The sequence below is a fragment of the Telopea speciosissima genome, chromosome 10, assembly GCF_018873765.1.
Source record: "Telopea speciosissima isolate NSW1024214 ecotype Mountain lineage chromosome 10, Tspe_v1, whole genome shotgun sequence".
NCBI classification, from domain to species: domain Eukaryota; kingdom Viridiplantae; phylum Streptophyta; class Magnoliopsida; order Proteales; family Proteaceae; genus Telopea; species Telopea speciosissima.
The window spans coordinates 20,324,493-20,343,583 of record NC_057925.1 but is presented as its reverse complement, the minus strand read 5'-3'; the positions used below and the strand labels follow the sequence as shown (position 1 = coordinate 20,343,583).

Genomic DNA, 19,091 nt, shown 5'->3' with positions numbered 1-19,091 from the left:
ACAAAATATTCCAACAAAAACCAGCAAAGCGTCTAGAACTAGATTTTTTTTTCAGGGATAAGGACCACAAGAGGTCACACTGAAAAGCTTGGATGAATTCCTTAATTTGGATTCATGCACAATTTGCTTCATTGAGAACCTCTTTCAAAAATATACCTGATCCATTAAGCGTTTCACTGGACGCCTTAAGCTTTCACCAATTGTTTTCTCATGGAATTTTCTTAAGCGGATCAGAGGAATTGTTGCTAGTTCAGGGAAGGATATGTGATAGCTCCATTGAGCAAAGTGCGCTGAGAGTAGCTCAATTGCAGAAAGGATGCACACTTCCTGGAATTTCAGTGATTTGAACCATTGTTTTGGCACCTGCATATAAAATGTAACGTTAATCACTGCACGATGAATAAAAACATAACCCATCACATGGCAACCCCATTTATGAAAGAGGATAGTACCCAAGGGAAAGAGAATGATCAGTAGACATCGAGTATGGGTATGAAGCTAAGTGCATTGGAAGAATGGCTAGAATGAAAACACTTGATATTCATGACTCAGTTCCAGAATCACCAGTGTTATCTCTGGCTTCTCAGAAAATTCCCCTCACGGAAACCTAACATTTGACTCAATCATAGTGGCAAAGGGCAAGCTATCTCACTTCTTTCAAGTCCTTTTTTTGTTTTTTCTGTTTCCTAATGCCCTGCTTCTCTCATTTCTCATCATAAGATTTTCTTTTTGGCATAAGAAAACATTGAGAAGCAATGAAATATACAAGAGAAATTATATGGATCAACTACAAAAACTATATGACAATTCTTATATTATATCTGCTCATCCCAAAAGATAGCTGTTAGGAAGGGCATACAACAGTGTCTATCAACACAACAACACCCCACTGAACATCCAGGCCCACCACACACACAGCTCTGCACATGACACCATCACGACTTCACAAGGTGGTGCCATCAAGTGGTATTGAGGAGCACAAGGCAGAGGGGCACAAGGCGTAGAGGCACATGCACAACACCACACAACACAAACCCTTGCCATGTTAAGAATATTATATCTTACAAAATCTAATGTTTGCCTAATAGGCCAGTCCACTTGCAAGTCAAGTACGAATATTAGTTAAAGAAATATTCAATATCAAGGATGATGTTCCATACCAACAAACCTCATTGAGAGCCTCAATGGTCCCAATTGACCCCCCCCCCCCCCAAAAAAAATATATATATATATATCATTGAGTGCCTCAATGGTCCCAATTGACCCATCCAATCAAATTGCCAAGTCAACCCCTATTATCAACTCATGAGGTTTAAAGTTCCATGCCTCTCCAATCCAAAAGAACAGGCTCTGTACATATTTGATCTTTATCATTATCATGGTTCTTATTAAATGAATGATCAGCTTTCATCATTTTGCTGAAGCTGAAAACAAGCCTAAAGCTTGAAAATTAATGAACACGCTTTTTCAAGTCATACGGAAAGCCATTGAGTGAGAACATCTGGATTTCAAAACATATGCTATAATAATTGGATCCTTCCACCATTCATCAGTATCAGCATGGGAATCAGTATCAGGATGTCAGTAAATTCCCTTGCTGGAGCTAAGAATTAATGCAGATCACCACAAAATGGTCTAGCATCAGAAAAGGTTGTTATTTAACTGAAAAAAAAATTATGGGGAAGGTTAGTATCTTTACTTTTCAGACATCATGACATTTCCATGTATTTCTAGCAAAAACAAATGCCTCCTAGTCTCAAAAAAAAAAATTGTTTCACCATGTACAACGTCAATGAAATTTATAAATTTACAGGAAAAAAACTTCTCTGGTACATTGCCTACTAACTTCTACTGTTGAGTTATCCATTCACAATCATGGTAATAACCAGTAATAAAAATTCTACTTCGAGCTGTGAAGGTTGGGTAAACCCATTTCAGCCATTTAACAAAAGACCATATGACTGAAACATTATTCATACTCCAGTAACAAAAGACCATATGGCTGTGAAACAAATATTCTACTTCGAGCGGTGAAGGTTGGGTAAACCCATTTCAGCCATTTAACAAAAGACCATATGGCTGTGAAACATTATTCATACTCCAGACTTCAGTACAGGTGTTAACTATCTGGTTCATAGCTGTTGACGTCACCTAGGCATCCAGGCTCTTTCTTGGGTCCAAGGCGATGATGACACTCCTTGTTGACACTTCACGAGTTTATGTTGAGTTATGTTTATTGCTGTTTTTTGATGAATATGCTTATATTATATCTAAGCTTTATTTATTATATATTGGTTTTCTCATATTAGGCCATTACTAGTATAATTATTTCATATTGCATTGATATGGATTATATGTTGCATATAAACATAATTATATAACATTATCATTGCTATATTACATATACTCATTAATGCACGCCCAGGGCGCCTTGTCGCCTAAGCACCCCTCCAACACCTTGAGTCGCCTTGACAACTATGACCTGGTTCTTGTGTAGCTAACAGATCAAGGAAACAAACAATAAAGAACACAACTCCATAACAACTCAGCCTTATTCCAACTAAATGGGGTCGGCAACATGGATCCTTGCCCTCCAATCAGAGCTCTATGACTTGACACAAGGCCTAAGCTATGCATGTCTTTCCTCACCACTTCTCCTAAGGTCATTATAGGTCTGCCCCTGGCTCTTTTAGTTCCTTCAATCAGAATCAAATCACTCCTCTGTACTAGAGCATTCAAAGGCCTCCGTTGAACATGGCCATGCCACCTCATACGACTTTCTCATAGCTTATCATGTAACGGAGCTACTCCCAAATCAGCTCTAATATGATCGTTCCTTACTTTATCCTTCCTAGTTTTGCACTCATCCATCTCAATATCCTCATCTCCGCTACTCTGAGTTCATCTATATGATGCTTCTTAACTGCCCAATATTCCACACCATGCATCATAGCCGGTCGTATGAACACAACTCCACATCCCAAGTCCCAACCAAATGTGGTCAGCTACATGACTTTTGTCTCGCCATTCAACTCTATTTGAAATCATATTTGCTGAAACAACCATTCAAAAAATAATTAAAGTAATAGTGAAGAAGATCTAAAGCAAGTTAAAAAAGTTAAAAGATCATATTAAATAATAAATGTACACACAACTAGAAAACTGAACGCGTAGAATGGGTATATCTGATTCTCTGTTTCCTAACCTTCAGGATAGAGGAAAAGCTGAAAGCTTTTCCATGTCTCACATCAACCTTGCCTGTTCTGCCATATTCCAGAGAATCAAGCAATAACGATGAGACGGGGATAAAAACCCCACTAGAAATGGAAAGATGATTGAGCATTTGTACGCATTTCAGTCTCAACGGCAAGTATCGTGGCCCAGGAAAAAGGTGAGCTACACCACTTATAACCTGAATGATCAAATAAAGCAACGGCTGGATGTCATGATCTCTAATGTTTGAGGATATAAACTTGACCCAGAGATCAATGCAGTTAATGTACTGCCAATTAGATAACTTCTTTAATGCTTCCTGCATCAACAAAATAATATGGAATCATAAGCCCAGGTGGAAAAAGAAAAGTAAATTTATTGTAAGCTAACAAGAATTAAATAACGATAAACATCACATATACGAACATCATGTTAGTGCTTCTTCTAATACGATGCCAAACTAAGGACCACAAACCATTCACACTGCATTTGCAACCAGCGCTGTGGCATCAATGGATTTACAATACCATATTGTCGTGCACAATAAAGAATCATGGTAGCATCGCTATATTAGAAGAAAACATACAAACTGTCTTTAACAGGAAGCCCATTGTAACTTGATATTCACAAATCACATAAATAAAACTTAAACTAATTATTGGATGATAACAGAATTCCACCAACTCTGTTGCATCAAGACTGGTAACAAAATCACTGTAAAAGCATTTTGTAATGATAACCTCGAATGAATAAGAGGAAACTTTCATTGACCTCTTTGGCTGAAAGCTTGAATGAAGTGTACCAGATACATTTTACATAGAAGTTTATGGAGATTTTCCACTGATCTCTTTAATAGTTGGAAGCATCTTATTGAAATATGGTGAGGAGAGATTTTTCTAATATAAAGTGTGCGAAATGGAACACTCCAGTCAACCAGGACTTTAGCAATCCTAGCAAATTAGGGACCCAATTGATTAGCATCAATGTCCATCAATCTTTAGCAATTCATTCTGTAATTCTAGCTTTTCATAGTATTTAGTATTTTCTAAAACATATGAGATACTATCAATAATAATAGCAGTAAGGGAAAAAGGTGGGGGAGGGGGAATTTTGTTTAAGTCGGTTACTCGGTTGCTTAGAGGAGCTTGTCTACAGGCTCATCTATCTGAGGCACTTGGCAGGGCTAATGCAGCCATTCCAAAAGTTGGATGGATAGGATCCACTGGATTGGCCACTTATCAAAATTGTTGCACTAACTCACCAAAATGGTCTGCCATGTATTACATCCATACTGGGATTCTAATCTCCCAACAGAACAGCTTTATTAGAAGATAAGAAATTAGGATCACAGAGTTAGGAACTCGAGGACAGAAGCAGAAACAAATTATAGCTTCAGCAGCACAAATCAAAATGGCAGGAAATTGTAATCAATGGGCCTGTTCTATCGGTAGAACAAGTCTGTAAAATCTTATCAAGAAAATCCTACTGTGATAAGGAGTTGCAATATACTGGATTAGAAAAGCAAAAATCAATTGGAAAGTTCAGGAATCAGAACAGCAACTCAGATGGATTTACTGAAGTTAACTAAAAGATGAGCAAACAGAACTTGAATCTAAGAACAGATCAGAAAACCAACTAGAATATTTAGGTTTCCAGCAGATTTTCAAAGAATAATAAATCCGAGACTAAAGTAGAAAATTAAAATCAAATCTAGCAGAATATAAAAGCAACAAGTAAGCAACCGGATCTGGGAGATTGACAAGTCAGTATACCCACAGGGTTTATGAGATTTAGATCTGACCAGCGATTCTGATATGATGATAGATAGTAAGGGACAAAGATAACAAACTAAATCTCACCCAAGCCTCACCCAGAATCCACCAGGTAAACACTCTTGAATCCACAGAAGTAGTACTGAATCCACAGCGCACATTCAAAGAACTAAATGCTTTATTTCTTCAAATTGTGGGGAAGGCCCGAAGACCTTACACTTATTTATAGCTAATCAAGAAATAAGGATTGATTTAGGAATAGAGCTAATCCAGAAATCAAAATTGACTAGCCAATAGGAAAGCTCCTGTCTGATAGCACAATTGTCCGCCAATGCACCTCAATATTCAAAGAAGACTGACTCCTACTTTAGGATAAGATCCTCGTTGATACTTCTTGTAGACTTCACAATAAAAAAAAATATAAAAATAAAAAAATAAAAAAATAAATAATCTTCTAAAAGACCCTGTGATTTGGACTGCAAACAAGGATAAGGTTAGTGATGTGATTATACAGAATCTGGAAAGCCCATAAACTGCAGGTTGTCATGATGCTAAATTGTGGTCATGCTGGCTGTCATGCTGACTGTGATGGCTATATACCTTCTTCTCTTGTACTGCTGCAGGAAATAGTTTATGCATCAAGACATGCACCTTTATCTCAACCATGCTTTCAAAACACTGACTTCACCAGTTTTGAAAGGCTTATTCTGCCATATCACAAACTCCAATCTTCTGCTGAAACTTCTGGTGAGTAGACATATGGCCCTCTTTGTATTTAAAGAAGTCCAAATGTTTCCAAACAAGTGGAGTTTTAAACCAATTTCAGAACCTTTGTTCAAAGACATGGAGAAGTCCAATTAGGCTGAGACCTGACACACAAGCTCACATGGACAAAGCATATACACAGTTTGAGAGGGAACCAAACTGTGATGGGATAGATACAAGAAGGACATAGCTCCTTGTCAAAACTAGGAAGAAAATTGATAAGAATGATAGAAACAATAGTATCAACAATTGGAATAAGAATGTCAATAATTTTGCTCATTTTTCATGAAGGAAAACTATATGAATTTTAAAATTATTTAGAATAGCAACAAAAACATCAGAATTTGAATCCCATAAACAAAAACTAAAGCAAGTTGTTCAGCCTACCAACAGCGAAGTGGCAGAGTTGATGCCCTGGACGTAGGAAGGGACTACAATCCCAAAGTAGGCCCAGAATTGACCAAACATGTTATTTTAACCAACAGGGTATCATATTCTTACGGACAGTCCATGAAAGGGCCAATGAACCATCAGGGTGAGATAGTCATGATTTTCTTTGGTCCCAACTTTGCAGCACAAGGCTATTAGATGATTGATACCTAATCCATACCTTTCTCTTCGTTTTAAAACTGTGCTGCATTATCTTTGCTAGCTGTTGGACAGTGACCATTGCCCAGCTGAATGACTTCTGCACATCCGCCGAACAAAGCTTGACAAGGGAGTCACCAAGAAATTGTATGTGTTGCAGATTAGCGGGCTCCACAAACTTGCAGTGTGCAATAAAGGCCTTATATGCTTTAACCAAGCAGGTATCAAAGCAGTCTGAACATTGTAACAGAGCTACATCCCGCAAGATGAGAAATGAGGATTGTGAAAGAGTGCCTCCCCCAGTAGCCCACAAATGAACTGAAACCTGCAGCCAATCTCATATGTTAAAGGAGTATCAAAGTAGAAGATGTCATACACCATGAGGTCCATGACTATAAGCACAATACATGAATACAAAGTTACAAGATTGTATAATGCTATAACCTCAATACCCCGAATTACAGATGCAATATATACCATATGGTGTACGCTAGGTGATGTGGACATTGACATGTTTGTCAGTGTGCGACAAGCCAACAATGCAAGTGCGGCAAAAATCTTACAGGCTCATACAAACAAGAGTCCAAAATGAATGTGAATAATATGGAGCTCGCCAAGAGAGAATATTCAAACTTGAAGTGTCCTTGTTAGTTGTTGCATAATATACAGGAGTACATTAAGATAGTTTAAACCGTGGCTATACAGGAACAATACATCCACATCTTAAGTTTTCAATGGTTTACACATTTTATAAATTCAGGTGAAGAATATAGGTCAAGTTAAGTAAATCCCTTGATCCTTGGAAACAATTAAGGCCTCTGATGGGTTGGGTAATGCGGCCATTTAAGCTGGAGGGAGACCAATCTTATTAGGACTAAAGTTCAGGGCTACCTCCATTTTAAAGATTCTTGAACGAAGCTTTATCCCTATTCTTCTCTAAAGATGTGCTTATGAGATGTATATGACAGTTGACTAATGGAGAAATGAGTCCTCCAGTCCTCCTGTAAAAAAGTACATAACTACTACTTTTTCACTTTAGGAATGGAATTTTTTTTTTCCCATAGCTGATACAGGGAAAAAATGGTGTAAAGAAGTACCTAGCATGAATCGCTTAATGCATAGCGCTTTTAAGCATGATCATTGGGAGAATAACTAACTTGCAGATTGTCTGGCCAAAGAAGGTTGTAAAATGGGCTTGAACAAAATCTACATTTGAGATGACCTTGACTGGTGGGCTGAAGCTTGTCCTTTCCTATATATGACAAGTATTTCTTTTTTCTTTTTCTTGATTTGCTTTCGCTGATGGGTTTTCTTTTTACCTTTTAATTTATTTAAAGGTGGGAGTAAGGTCTGGCCCTCTGCTTTAGGTAGTGTCTTTTCCTTTTCCACTCCAGCCACTAATAAAATACTAAGTGCATGCATAGGGTACTATCCTGACTTAAAGAAATGTACCTATTTATTTTGGTAAAATAAATTATTGAGGTGATTTCTTTATTAGAATAAGAAAAAAATAGTAAATGAGGATTTACCTTGATGAGTCTCCGTAGCAAAGATGGAAAAGCAGGAAAGAAAATAATAGATGCTCTGAGGCGAGTTATCACAAAGCCCAGAATCTCAGAATTGGTGACCTGATTCAAAAGGAAAAGAGTGCTCCTCAAATAAGACTTAATCAGTGGCTTTGCTATTTTCCATTTTGAATTATTCTTCAACTCCAAAATGTTCTCTTTCTTGCTATTAGCACTTGAGATTCCCAGAAGTCTTCTAAATATACCATCTGCCTCACAAAGCATGAACATCAGTATCTTGCAGAAAGTATTGCTCTTCTGAATTCTCCAAGACAACTCAGAATCCATGTTATCCGTTCCATAGTGGCAGGCCGTGCGGTACCCATTTAGTAGATTAGGAAGGGCAGAAGTGTTATTCTGCTCCATGACCAATTGAGACCATATATCAATAGTGGAGCTAGTGAAAACCTTGCCATCACTTAAATTTGAGCAATCTTCACCTGCTTCCTGATTCCCCTGATCACTTTTCTCACCTTCTACATCAGAATCCTGTCGGATAAAAATGCATGAGAAATTCTTAGGACAGCTCAACCAGATAATGAGTGACAGAACAAACATAAGAAAAGATGAAAGTCAAAAATACCAGATTCTTCACAATATCCATGGAACTTCAAATTCAACGTCCACTACCACTGTATACTAAATCAACACCCTACAAGTTCCATCTAATCCTTATGCCAGTTCATTACTTAATGGTAGCCAAATTTGCCTGAGATGAACCCCTATCAAAACTAAGTGATGCAGATTCATCACCAAATATGGCTTGTTTCATTAGAAATAAGTCTAGGGTTGGGTTACATACATGTTGGGCCTTTGATCCCATGGGTTTCTAATGTAATAGGCCACTTTTCTGGGCCTGAAATAGGGGTATATAGGTTGCATACGGGATTAGCCCAATACTTAGTTTTTATTTTGTATTTTTAATTGAACCGGTTTAAATTGGTTGCATCCAATTGGTTCAATTGGTCTAATTTAAGTGAAGTGATCCTATTGGCTAAGAGGTTCTTATATCCTATTGGCTACTAGGGAATCTTCTTTATTTTAAGTAGTTTAAGTTGTTTTAAGTCATTAGGACTCTATTTTGAGTCTATTTGAGTTTCCTAGTCAGTTTAAGTTGCCTAATAGGTTAGGGATAAGGTTAGGCCATTCCTTTTTAGTGTCTAAGTCTATTTTTGAGTCTTCTATATGTTTGTAAGGGAGGCCAGCATTGAACACGAATTTGATTAATAAAAATTAGCTTTATGCTTGCTGCCTTTGTTGCTACCTTTGCTCCATCGTGAGTGTGCCTTGTGAGTAATATCAAGGTTGCCTTGTGAGTAATATCAAGGTTGAAGGGATTGGTGGATCTCCAATCGACTCCTTGCATTGAGAAGATCGGGAGGGCTGCTACTTATCTCCTTGCATTGTGAAGATCGGGAGACCCCATTGTTCATCTTCAAAGTTGTTGCCATTGAAGACCTGTAACAAGTAAAAAATTCTGCAACTATTCTTCTTCCTTCTAGAAGGTCACATACAAGGTGATTTTCGTGAGAATTCTGCCCAGCCAAATCTAACCATTAGAATTTGCTAAAAATTTGATCAAGTCTTTCTCAAACCCTATGAGAGACTCGATTCAAATTTCAGCACCATCCACCCAGCCGATTGTCTGGAATTACAGTTTTACCCCTCTCTCCTACTTCTACTAGGAAACCTCCATAACTCCAAATCTGTCCATCAGTTTCAAACCAAACTTTCAGCATACATCCCTTACATCATTGTTGACACTCGATCCAAGTTTCAGCCCCAAACTCCCACTTTATCCCCTCCATTCCTTCACTCCATTAAAACCCAAAACCTGCAACACAATTCTGTCCCGAACTGCAGAATTTTAAAACCTTCCCAAATCCTATTATTTTTATACCATATTAACCCCCTAGACCTGCCCATTAATACCCTATAAACCCCTTTCCCAATATCCAACCCAAACCCTAGGAATTGACCTAAATCCTAGTGCTGTCCATTCGAACCAGCAGCCCCTTTTGTTATTTGATCCTGTTGTTTGGCTCCTAGTAGGTCTCCTACCTATCTAGGACTACATTAAGTGGTATCAGAGCTATGGTGGAGGGAAGCTCCAACCAAGCCTCGAAAGACCCACATCCCTTCGTTTTCAAGACCCAAGTTCATCTACCCAATGGGAGCACAGCCATCTTAGTTGTTGATGAGAGGAGACGTAACAACATTATTTCACAATCCGTGGTGGATATGTTGTCCCAATCAGGAGAGATTTGCATCGAGCCTACAGGTAAAGTCTGTGTTGAATTTGGGTGTTCTTCATATCATGATGGTGCTTGGTGTAAGCCGGTACCATCTCCAAGGAGCTTTATTGCAGTAGGTTGGAATTGGTTGGACGAGCGACAAGGTTGGATTGAACCGGAAAACAACTTGTGTGTCCTACCTGATCGACAGCGTCTATACCATTTGTCTACTCTAAAAGGATTACAACCAAAGGTGACCACATCGACTGTATAGCCACAAGGACTGTCGAACATGTCAACTCAAATGCAAGTGACATCGACTGTGTTTGAAGTTTCACCTATGGCAGATGCACCAACAAAAGACTACTAAAGCGGTTTGTGTTGAAGAGATTCAGGAACCTATAGCTAAAGAAATTCAAGTAGACCAAGCTGCACCAGTAGTTGAGATCATGGTTGAGAAGCTCGGCCATCAAATTGATGTGGAGGTCCAACACACAATGGTAGAAGAAACTACTGAAGAGGGCAAAGTAGACGAGGCTGAGGACATGGAAGATGAAGTGGTGATTGACAACACTCCACAAGAAATCATCGACATCCAAGATGTTGTTGTTGAAGAGGTCGAGCACATAGAGTTTGTTATGCCACTATGGTTCTTTGAAGAGAACGCTCCACGCATTGAAGACTTTATTCCTAATGTTCCTGCTTCACCGGAATTCTATTTGGGGATGGTCAAAGCTACTGATCATATGTTGATTCCCCCTCATCATTACAAAATTCGAGGACGAATTTTTTCAAGTTGGGGAGAGTTGATGCAGATTCATCACCAAATATGGCTTGTTTCATTAGAAATAAGTCTAGGGCTGGGTTACATACATGTTGGGCCTTTGATCCCATGGGTTTCTAATGTAATAGGCCACTTTTCTGGGCCTGAAATAGGGGTATATAGGTTGCATACGGGATTAACCCCTATTGTGACTAGCATTTGCTGCTGCAGAATAAATCAATTTAAATCATTTATTCACTGGTTATGGATTTGCATCTGCATCTACATCTGCCGTTGGTGGTTATTGATCTCTGTCCATTGATTTACTTAGCCCACATCTGTGTTCTAACTCCTTGTTAGACAATTGACCCTACATGTTGGCTTAAACAGCCACTGGGATCTGCTCATTTTGTGTGATTCTTCATTTCTTATAGAAATAGGCATATCCAGAGCCCCACAATTTCCTTCATTTTTTGCCCTAGAGTTCTCAGAAAACCACCAGCTCCCTACTTACTAAAGGAAAACCACACTATGGTTGCTTTGCCACCTGGCCCAAACAATCCTTGCTTTGGGCTGAACTACTCTAACAGCTCCAACAAGCGATGAGAGAAAAACTACGCTGTATGATTGCTTTTTCAGAGAGAGAGAGAGAGAGAGAGGAAAAAGCAAACGAGTGCCAGTGATGAAGCAACAAACACGGAAAAGAAATGGGAGAAGGGTTCTTTGACTTTGGAGAATGGAAAAAGTGAATGAGTGTGAGTGGTTAAAGGACAAACACAGAAAGGAAATGGGAGAAGGGCTCTCTGACTTTGGTGCCAATTGCCATGCCAACCATCCACATGTCTATCTAAAACACAGAGACATGCATACGGATGTCTGTCTCTGTCTAACATGTTTGGCCTTGGATTCCTTTGCCATGATAATTAAAGGCAATGAAATCTCTACAGGCAACATTAAATTAAACAACTCAGTGGCGGGCATAACAGTGCCATTAAGGTGTTTTCACCATTGAATGATCATATCCTAGCTATTAGATCCATTTCAATCACTCTGAGTTTCAGCAGATCAATAAATTTTTATGGAAAATAAACTTAATATATTGGGGAGAATAGATCCCCCAAATGGGGCCCATAATCCTCTCTCTCTCTCTCTCTCTCTCTCGCTCATATATATATATATATATATATATATATTTCATAGTCTGACATGTGGTGATAAAAGGCCAATTTTTGAGTTCCACAACCATGTACACTTGCATGAATCACCACTGAAATCTAAAATTATTGCCTCTCGTTTCTCTTACCCTTTTATTTCACTTTTTCAATTGCTTACTCCAGCTGCAGCTAAATGTGGTCCCGTCTTTGAAAAAGATCAACTCAATGATCGGCTATCCCATTAGTCATAGCTAATAGATTTATTTTAATCCGAGCATAACAGAGACTTCCAGCTCGGTGAAAGCTTCCATAACACGATCATGGATGTGGCTAGCATGTGGAAAAGAAAATCCTAATTACCAAAGAGCACACGTCTCACCAGTGGCTTCCTTAATCAGTTTAGCCATCTCTAGTGAGCACTGAGCACCAATACTGGGGATGAGTAAATAATGGTCTAGAATGACCATCCACCATTTTCCTAACCCTAGTAACAGAGGTGAAAAGCAGATCATTTTTAACCATATGATCTGCAATTTTACGTCTCTCTGTTCTTGTTCTTTTTCCTGATCACCCAATAAATAGTAGAAAATATACGATATGATTAATGACCATGAGCAGTAGATCACCAGACTCCTTTTCGATTGACCAGAATTGAAAAGATTTTATTTCTGGCCATCTTGTTGGCCCAAATCAGATATTAGGGAAAAAACCATCAATGATGAGATCAAAGTCTCAAAATTGACAGGTAATCATTTATTATGGGGCATACTTGTACACAAAATATAGGCCCCCTAACTGATCAGCCACGTGGCCGATAGCGGGTCTTACCACCTAACTTCCTATGGCCAGACCTAATTATTACTTATTTAAGATGCAATATGACTCAAAACAGTATTTTGGTGTATTCTAAGCACATCCATGTGTTTTTTAACTGTTTCCAAGCGTATCAATATCATGCTTCTCTTAATGTCTCTCCAATACATCTCCAAGATGTCTCCTACAATCACCCTTCCGATATGCTGATCGATACCAATCCGTGTATCTTGCATCTCTTAGTATCTCTCCGATATATCTCCAAGACGTCTCTTAAAATCACCCTCCCAATATGTTGACCAATACCGATAATTGCACCTTGGGTATAAAATCGGCTTCTTTTGGGGGGGGACAAAATGACATCAGCCATATTGCAGCAGAAGTAGTAGTTACAAGAAGAAAAAGAAGTAGCCAGAGCAATAGTAGCAATGGAGGGGGAGGAGAAGATTATCAAGAAGAAAGTGCACCTGGTTCCATTATTCCTACCTCCCCTGTCTCCGTCAAGCTTGGGCGTTCGAACTTTGGAGCTCTAAGCCCCAAATGGAAAGGAAATTTATGAATGGAATGAATATATTAATAAAGAAAACTACTTTACCAAAAAATAACTTTATGCTCAAGTTTATTTGTGCTTAACCCCAGATGTCTTTGTTGTTTTACATTCATCTCCTTGTGTTTTAAATTTCATTACATTTATAGCCTTGTCTCAAAAAACCATCTGTTTCCACATCTTTACGACTACAAACTCCCTTCTTTCTAGAATCTACACATTAATCCCCTTTTGGAACATTCACCCCCTTTTCTTGACACACTTCAAGCAAGTTCCCGTACCTTGACACACTTCAGCCCTATCACCCTCACCATCCAACCTTGCATCTCCTTTGGCCCGAAGCCTTCCAAGTTTTTCAACATGTGGGTATCTCACCCATCATTTTTGCCTACTGTTCAAAATGCTTGGGATAAGCCTGTAAAGGCTTTCTCCTCCCCCCTTATTGCTTTTGCCAGGAAGCTTAGAAATGTAAAGGATGCTCTCAAAAGTTGGAACTCAAACACCTTTGGTAACATTGGCCAGCAGGTTCTGTCATGCAAAGACAAACTCTCCTCTATCCAGCTGCAGCTCCAATCTTATATCCTGAATGTTGCCTTGGCTGAAGAAGAAAAGGAAGTCTCCATTGAGCTTTCCTCGCTTCTCTCTCAAGAGAAATGCTTTCTCAAGCAAAAGTCTAGGATTAAATGGCTGGAATTGGGGGACTCAAATTCAGCTTATTTTCACCGATCTTTGAAGGCAAGGATTAATGCAAACTCTATTCTGTTGCTAAGGGCTCCTGATGGTTCTTCTATTACTACAGTCAAAGTTATCAAAGACACGACCCTGTGAAGTACTTCAAGGATATCTTCAATGGTCCTATGGATGATCCTGAGCCATTCCCAAACAACCTACTCAACAAATTCATCCCAAATGAGCTGCTCCCCTCTCTTAGGGCCATCCCTGAGGAAGCCGAAATTGAGACTGCTATTCGTTCTCTCAAAGTGGATGGAGCGGTTTAATATGGGGTTCTTTTTAGCCGCCTGGGACATTGTTAAGCATGATCTTATCAAGGCTGTTCGGAGCTTCTTCTTCAACCCCTCTCAGATCAAAGAGGTCAACCACACTTTCTTATGCCATATCCCCAAAAAAGAAGGTGCTTCTGTTATGACAGACTTCAGGCCCATTGCTCTCTGCAATCTTATCTACAAGTTCTTTGCCAAAATCCTTGCCTCCAGACTCAAGAGTATTGTGGATTTGCTTGTTAGTGATAACCAGTCAGCCTTCATCCCTGGCAGGAACATCTCTGACAGCATCCTTCTATGCAATGAGATTTTTAGAGGCTTTACCAGATCCAGTCATTCCCCTGCTCCCTTATGAAGATTGATATTCACAAGGAATTTGACTCCATTAGATGGGATTTTATCATCAATATGATGACCAAGATGGGATTCCCTCCGGCCTTAATCAATTGGATTCATGCTTGCATCTCCTCTACAAGGCTCTCTGTCCTAGTAAACGGCAATCCGACACGCTACTTCTCAACTTCTAAGGGAATCAGACAAGGGTGCCCTCTTTCTCCCTACATCTTCACCTTGGCTTTGGAAGTTCTATCTAGGGATATCCAATCTTGCATTGATCCGAATCTCATTTCTCCAATTCTGAAGTGCAAAGCTCTCAAGCTCTCCCATCTAGCTTTTGCGGACGACCTAATGATCTTCTCCAGAGCTTCCATCAGCTCTTTTGAAGCCATCATGTCTTGTCTGCAGCGCTTCCAGCTGGCCTTGGGTCTGTGCACAAACCCATCAAAGTCTCTTCTTTTCCTTGCGGGGGTTTCTGATTTGGAAAGAGAAGCTCTTATCGAGAAAGTGGGTTTCACTGTTGGCCAGCTCCCTGTCAAATACTTGGGTATTTCTTTGATTCCTGGTAGGCTATCTGCGCATCACTGCACCCCTATGTTGGACCTCATCACAAGGTACCTTCAACTCTGGAAAGGAAAGCTTCTCTCGTATTATGTGGGTCGCCTTGTTCTCATCAAATCAGCGTTGGAATCCTCTTACATCTTCTGGTCTGGCATCTATGGATTACCTCACTCTACTGTCAAAGCCTTGAAATCCCTAATGGCTTCTTTTCTCTGGAAGGGCACGGATTCTCCCAGGTTTCTTCATCCCATCAGTTGGGCTTCAATCTGTCGGCCAAAAAAAGAGGGTGGTTTGGGTATTAGAAGAATCAAGGAGGTAAACTTAGCTGGTACTATCAAGCTCATCTGGAAGATTGTCTCTAAAAAGAGAAGTATTTGGGTTGATTGGATCTACTCGAGACACCTGCAACATGATTCCTTCTGGATTGTTTCTCTGTCCTCTGATGCCTCCTGGGTCCGGCGTAAGATCTTAGCTGCTCGCTCCCTAGTTCAAGGTTCCATCTGCTCCCATATTGGCGATGGCTCTTCTACCTCCTTCTGGCATGATTAGTGGCACCCTATGGGCATCCTTCTCCAGCAAGTTACCACCAGAGATTTTTACAGATCGGGCCTCACTAGACAATCCTAGGTTGCAAATATCCTTAGCAGCAATGGATGGACTCCGCCGCCTTCTTCTCATCAGTCGCTTAATAGCATTTGGGCAGCCCCCCCCCCTCCATCCCTAGAAGTCCCCCAGGGAGAGCAGATTCTATTCTTTGGGTTCATTCTTCCTCCGGCTGCTTTAGTGCAAAAGCTGCCTGGGATCATATCCGCTCCAAAAGTGCCTGGGCTCCTTGGAGAAATCTGCTTTGGTTCAAGTATTACATCCCCCGTTACTGCTTCACGGCCTGGAGAGTGCTCTCAAACTGTCTTCCAACGCAGTCCTTCCTCCATCATCGTCAGATAAATGCCCCTCCTTCATGCTGCCTTTGTTGGAACAATACTGAAGACACAGAGCATCTTTTCTTCGTGTGTCCTTTCTCTTCGGCTATCTAGAAGGGAGCCTAGCAAAATGTTGGCCTTCACCTCGAAGAATTCTTCCCTTCAGTAGAGAGTGGCTTTGGATTGACATGACTTTTGCGGGTTCCTCTATTTGTGACACTGTTGGAAAGTTAGTTTTTTGTGCTACGATCAATCACATCTGGATGGAGTGTAATCTCAGGAAATGGACCTCCAAATCGCGAACTCATCAGCAGATTTGGGACGCCATTTCCTTCGAGATTAATGCAAGGCTTTCATCGGCTCCCCCCTCTTTTTGTAATGACACCCCAAGGAACAAGCTTATTGTTGTCTCCTGGGGTCTCTCAACCTCCCTCCGATCCTCCTCCTCTTGAGGATTCGGCTCCTCTCCTTGTTCCTCTGTGCTCCCTAAGGGAGCTGCTGTATTTTTTCCTCTTTGGTAATGAATTTTTCTATTCACCCAAAAAAAAGTTCCCGTACCTATAAGGATATATAACCATAATTTGGATACATATCTAAGTTTTAGGGGTCACGTCTGACGTGGATCTGACTCCTCAACATATACTCGCACCAAATCCCTATACCCAAGCCAGGGTAACATATCTTTCAATTCTAGGCCTTTTATATACTTAGGTCTATGGCTGCACAGTAGTCTGTGGACCAGAGAGAGGGGGGTACCACACTTGTGAGGGTTGCCATATCTAGGGAAACAGAGGTTGGGAGTTGGGACTGGAAAACCACTCAAAATTTGCCTTCCAAAAAGAACTAGCAGGAAGGCAGGACCATGTTGGCGCCCAGGAGGTTGGTTTCCATGGCTTTCTCACACTCCCCTTCCGGCCTTCCCTCCTCTATTAAGGGTTAGGGAACAGGGATAAAGAACAATATATTTTAAGTGTAGAATATCACATGTTCATGTACCATGTCAATATTAGTAGAATATTTTTACCAAGACCCATCATCACTATCATAAATATAAACAAAACAAAAACTTCATGACCCTTGAAGAATGGATGATTTAACCTGAGTGTGTGCAAGTCAAATCGAGATAAAATAAATACGTAAGTGCATAGATAACTATGACACCCTAAAAAAAAAAAACTAAGCAACAAGCAATCATCCGAAGAACTTCTCAGGGTTGTCTCAGAGTAAATAGGCATCAATTCTAAAAACAAGATATTTAGAGAGCTAGCAACTTACAGATGCTTCGCTACTGAATTGCTCAAGGTCTTCATTGTAACTTTCCAAAAATTTTGCAAATTCTGGATCCTGAACATAAGCCAAGTAAAAGTTCTATAAAAACTGAAACAGAAGTAGACTATAGAAAAAGCAAACATGACAAGAAAGGATATTGCAATAAAGAGAAAAAGTAAGCACCTCAATTTACAATAGTAACTAAAGTGAGAAGCATGGTTCGATGCCTCAGTCTCAGGCATGGTTTCGGCCAGGCCAAAAACCGAGTTGTCGCGGCCGAAACCCAAGATGTCAGTCGAGATGTATTTTTTCTTTTCAAATTTCGTCCCTTGGTTTTGGGGGCCATATGACCTAATTAGGTCATGAAACTTGCAGGACATCCTATTTCAGGCCCTATAAACATAGTGGAACACTTAGTTTTTTAAATTCACACTCAAAATGGTAGTTTGACTAAGGACCCTACGTTGGTAGTGTACACTGCATATATATACTGATATGGTCTATTCCACACAATCTTTAATATCAGAACACATATAACTTAAGTAAAACAAATTAAATAAGCAATGGGTTGGAGCAAATCTCCTCCAAATGTTGTTGTTGAGCACCAAATCCTCTTGTTCCAAGCTTGTTTGGGTAAGATTTGGGGCAAATAGGAGATTTTGGGGGGTTTTATTCAAAAACTGACGAAACCAGTCCAGTCCAACAAGAGTTGGTAGAAATTTTGACTGAGACAAGTCAAGTTTTGGTATTTATATAAGGTTGATTGTAACATTTCGACCTGATACGAAATCTCAGACTGAAATTTCGGTCAAGAATATGTTCTTTTCTTGTTTTGTGGCTGGTTTCGACTCGGTATCTTGAAATACCGAGATATTTACCGACTTGTGAGATTGCAGCAAGACCTTGTACCATGGTGAGAAGTAAAGGAACAGCCCCCAACTTCAGTAGGGGCATACTTGTCATCTTAAGAGTTTTATAATTGAATAAACACTAAGTAACCAGATCGGTAGAGTAATTTCTTCCATGCTAATCAATCACTTTTCTTCTCACTTTTCTTTTTTCTTTCTTTTGATTCTCTGTTCTGCCCTATTCAGTGTTCAGATCTGCTACATGGTATCAAAACGCTGATCTAGGGCACGTACTGTTCCTCTCTTCTTCTTTCAAATTATTCTGAATGATTTCTGGTTTTCCTCTCTGCTGAACCAGAAATTGATTTCTCCTTTCTGTTCCTTTCTTGTGTGTGCCGCAACCTAATGGTTGTTGAATGTGTTTGTGGGGCATGTCCCTGTGATGTGCAATGTAACCTTCCCTTGTAAGTCAAATCAATAATAGTAAAGAATGCTCTGTGCTGTGTGGTAGTGTCAGTCATTGGAGATTCAACTGTTGATGATGCTGTGATTATTCTCTAAGAGTACTTGGTGCTGTAACTGAGTAACAGTGAAGTCGATTGCACAGTTCTACCGCTTGGCATCCAGGTGCCTTGACAACTAGTGTCGCCTTGGTCCCGTAGGTGGGCGTTTTGGTCACCTTGGTTGCCTTACTTCCATGCCCCCTCCAGTGCCTTGGTTCGCCTAGACGATGTGATAACTA

At 39.9% G+C, this 19,091-nt stretch overlaps 1 protein-coding gene across 3 annotated transcripts in view; it reads right to left on the bottom strand.

Moving 5' to 3' along the window:
* LOC122641868 (nucleolar complex protein 2 homolog) overlaps window positions 1-19,091 on the bottom strand; it is a 102,687-nt gene that overhangs the window by 60,963 nt on the left and 22,633 nt on the right. For all 3 annotated transcript variants that reach the window (XM_043835188.1, XM_043835186.1, XM_043835187.1), the window contains exons 6-10: window positions 17,508-17,576; window positions 7,868-8,392; window positions 6,361-6,663; window positions 3,206-3,532; window positions 157-363 (exon numbers count right to left, since the gene is read on the bottom strand). In XM_043835188.1, the coding sequence (XP_043691123.1) occupies window positions 157-363; window positions 3,206-3,532; window positions 6,361-6,663; window positions 7,868-8,392; window positions 17,508-17,576 (1,431 nt within the window). The remainder of the gene's footprint in view (window positions 1-156; window positions 364-3,205; window positions 3,533-6,360; window positions 6,664-7,867; window positions 8,393-17,507; window positions 17,577-19,091) is intronic.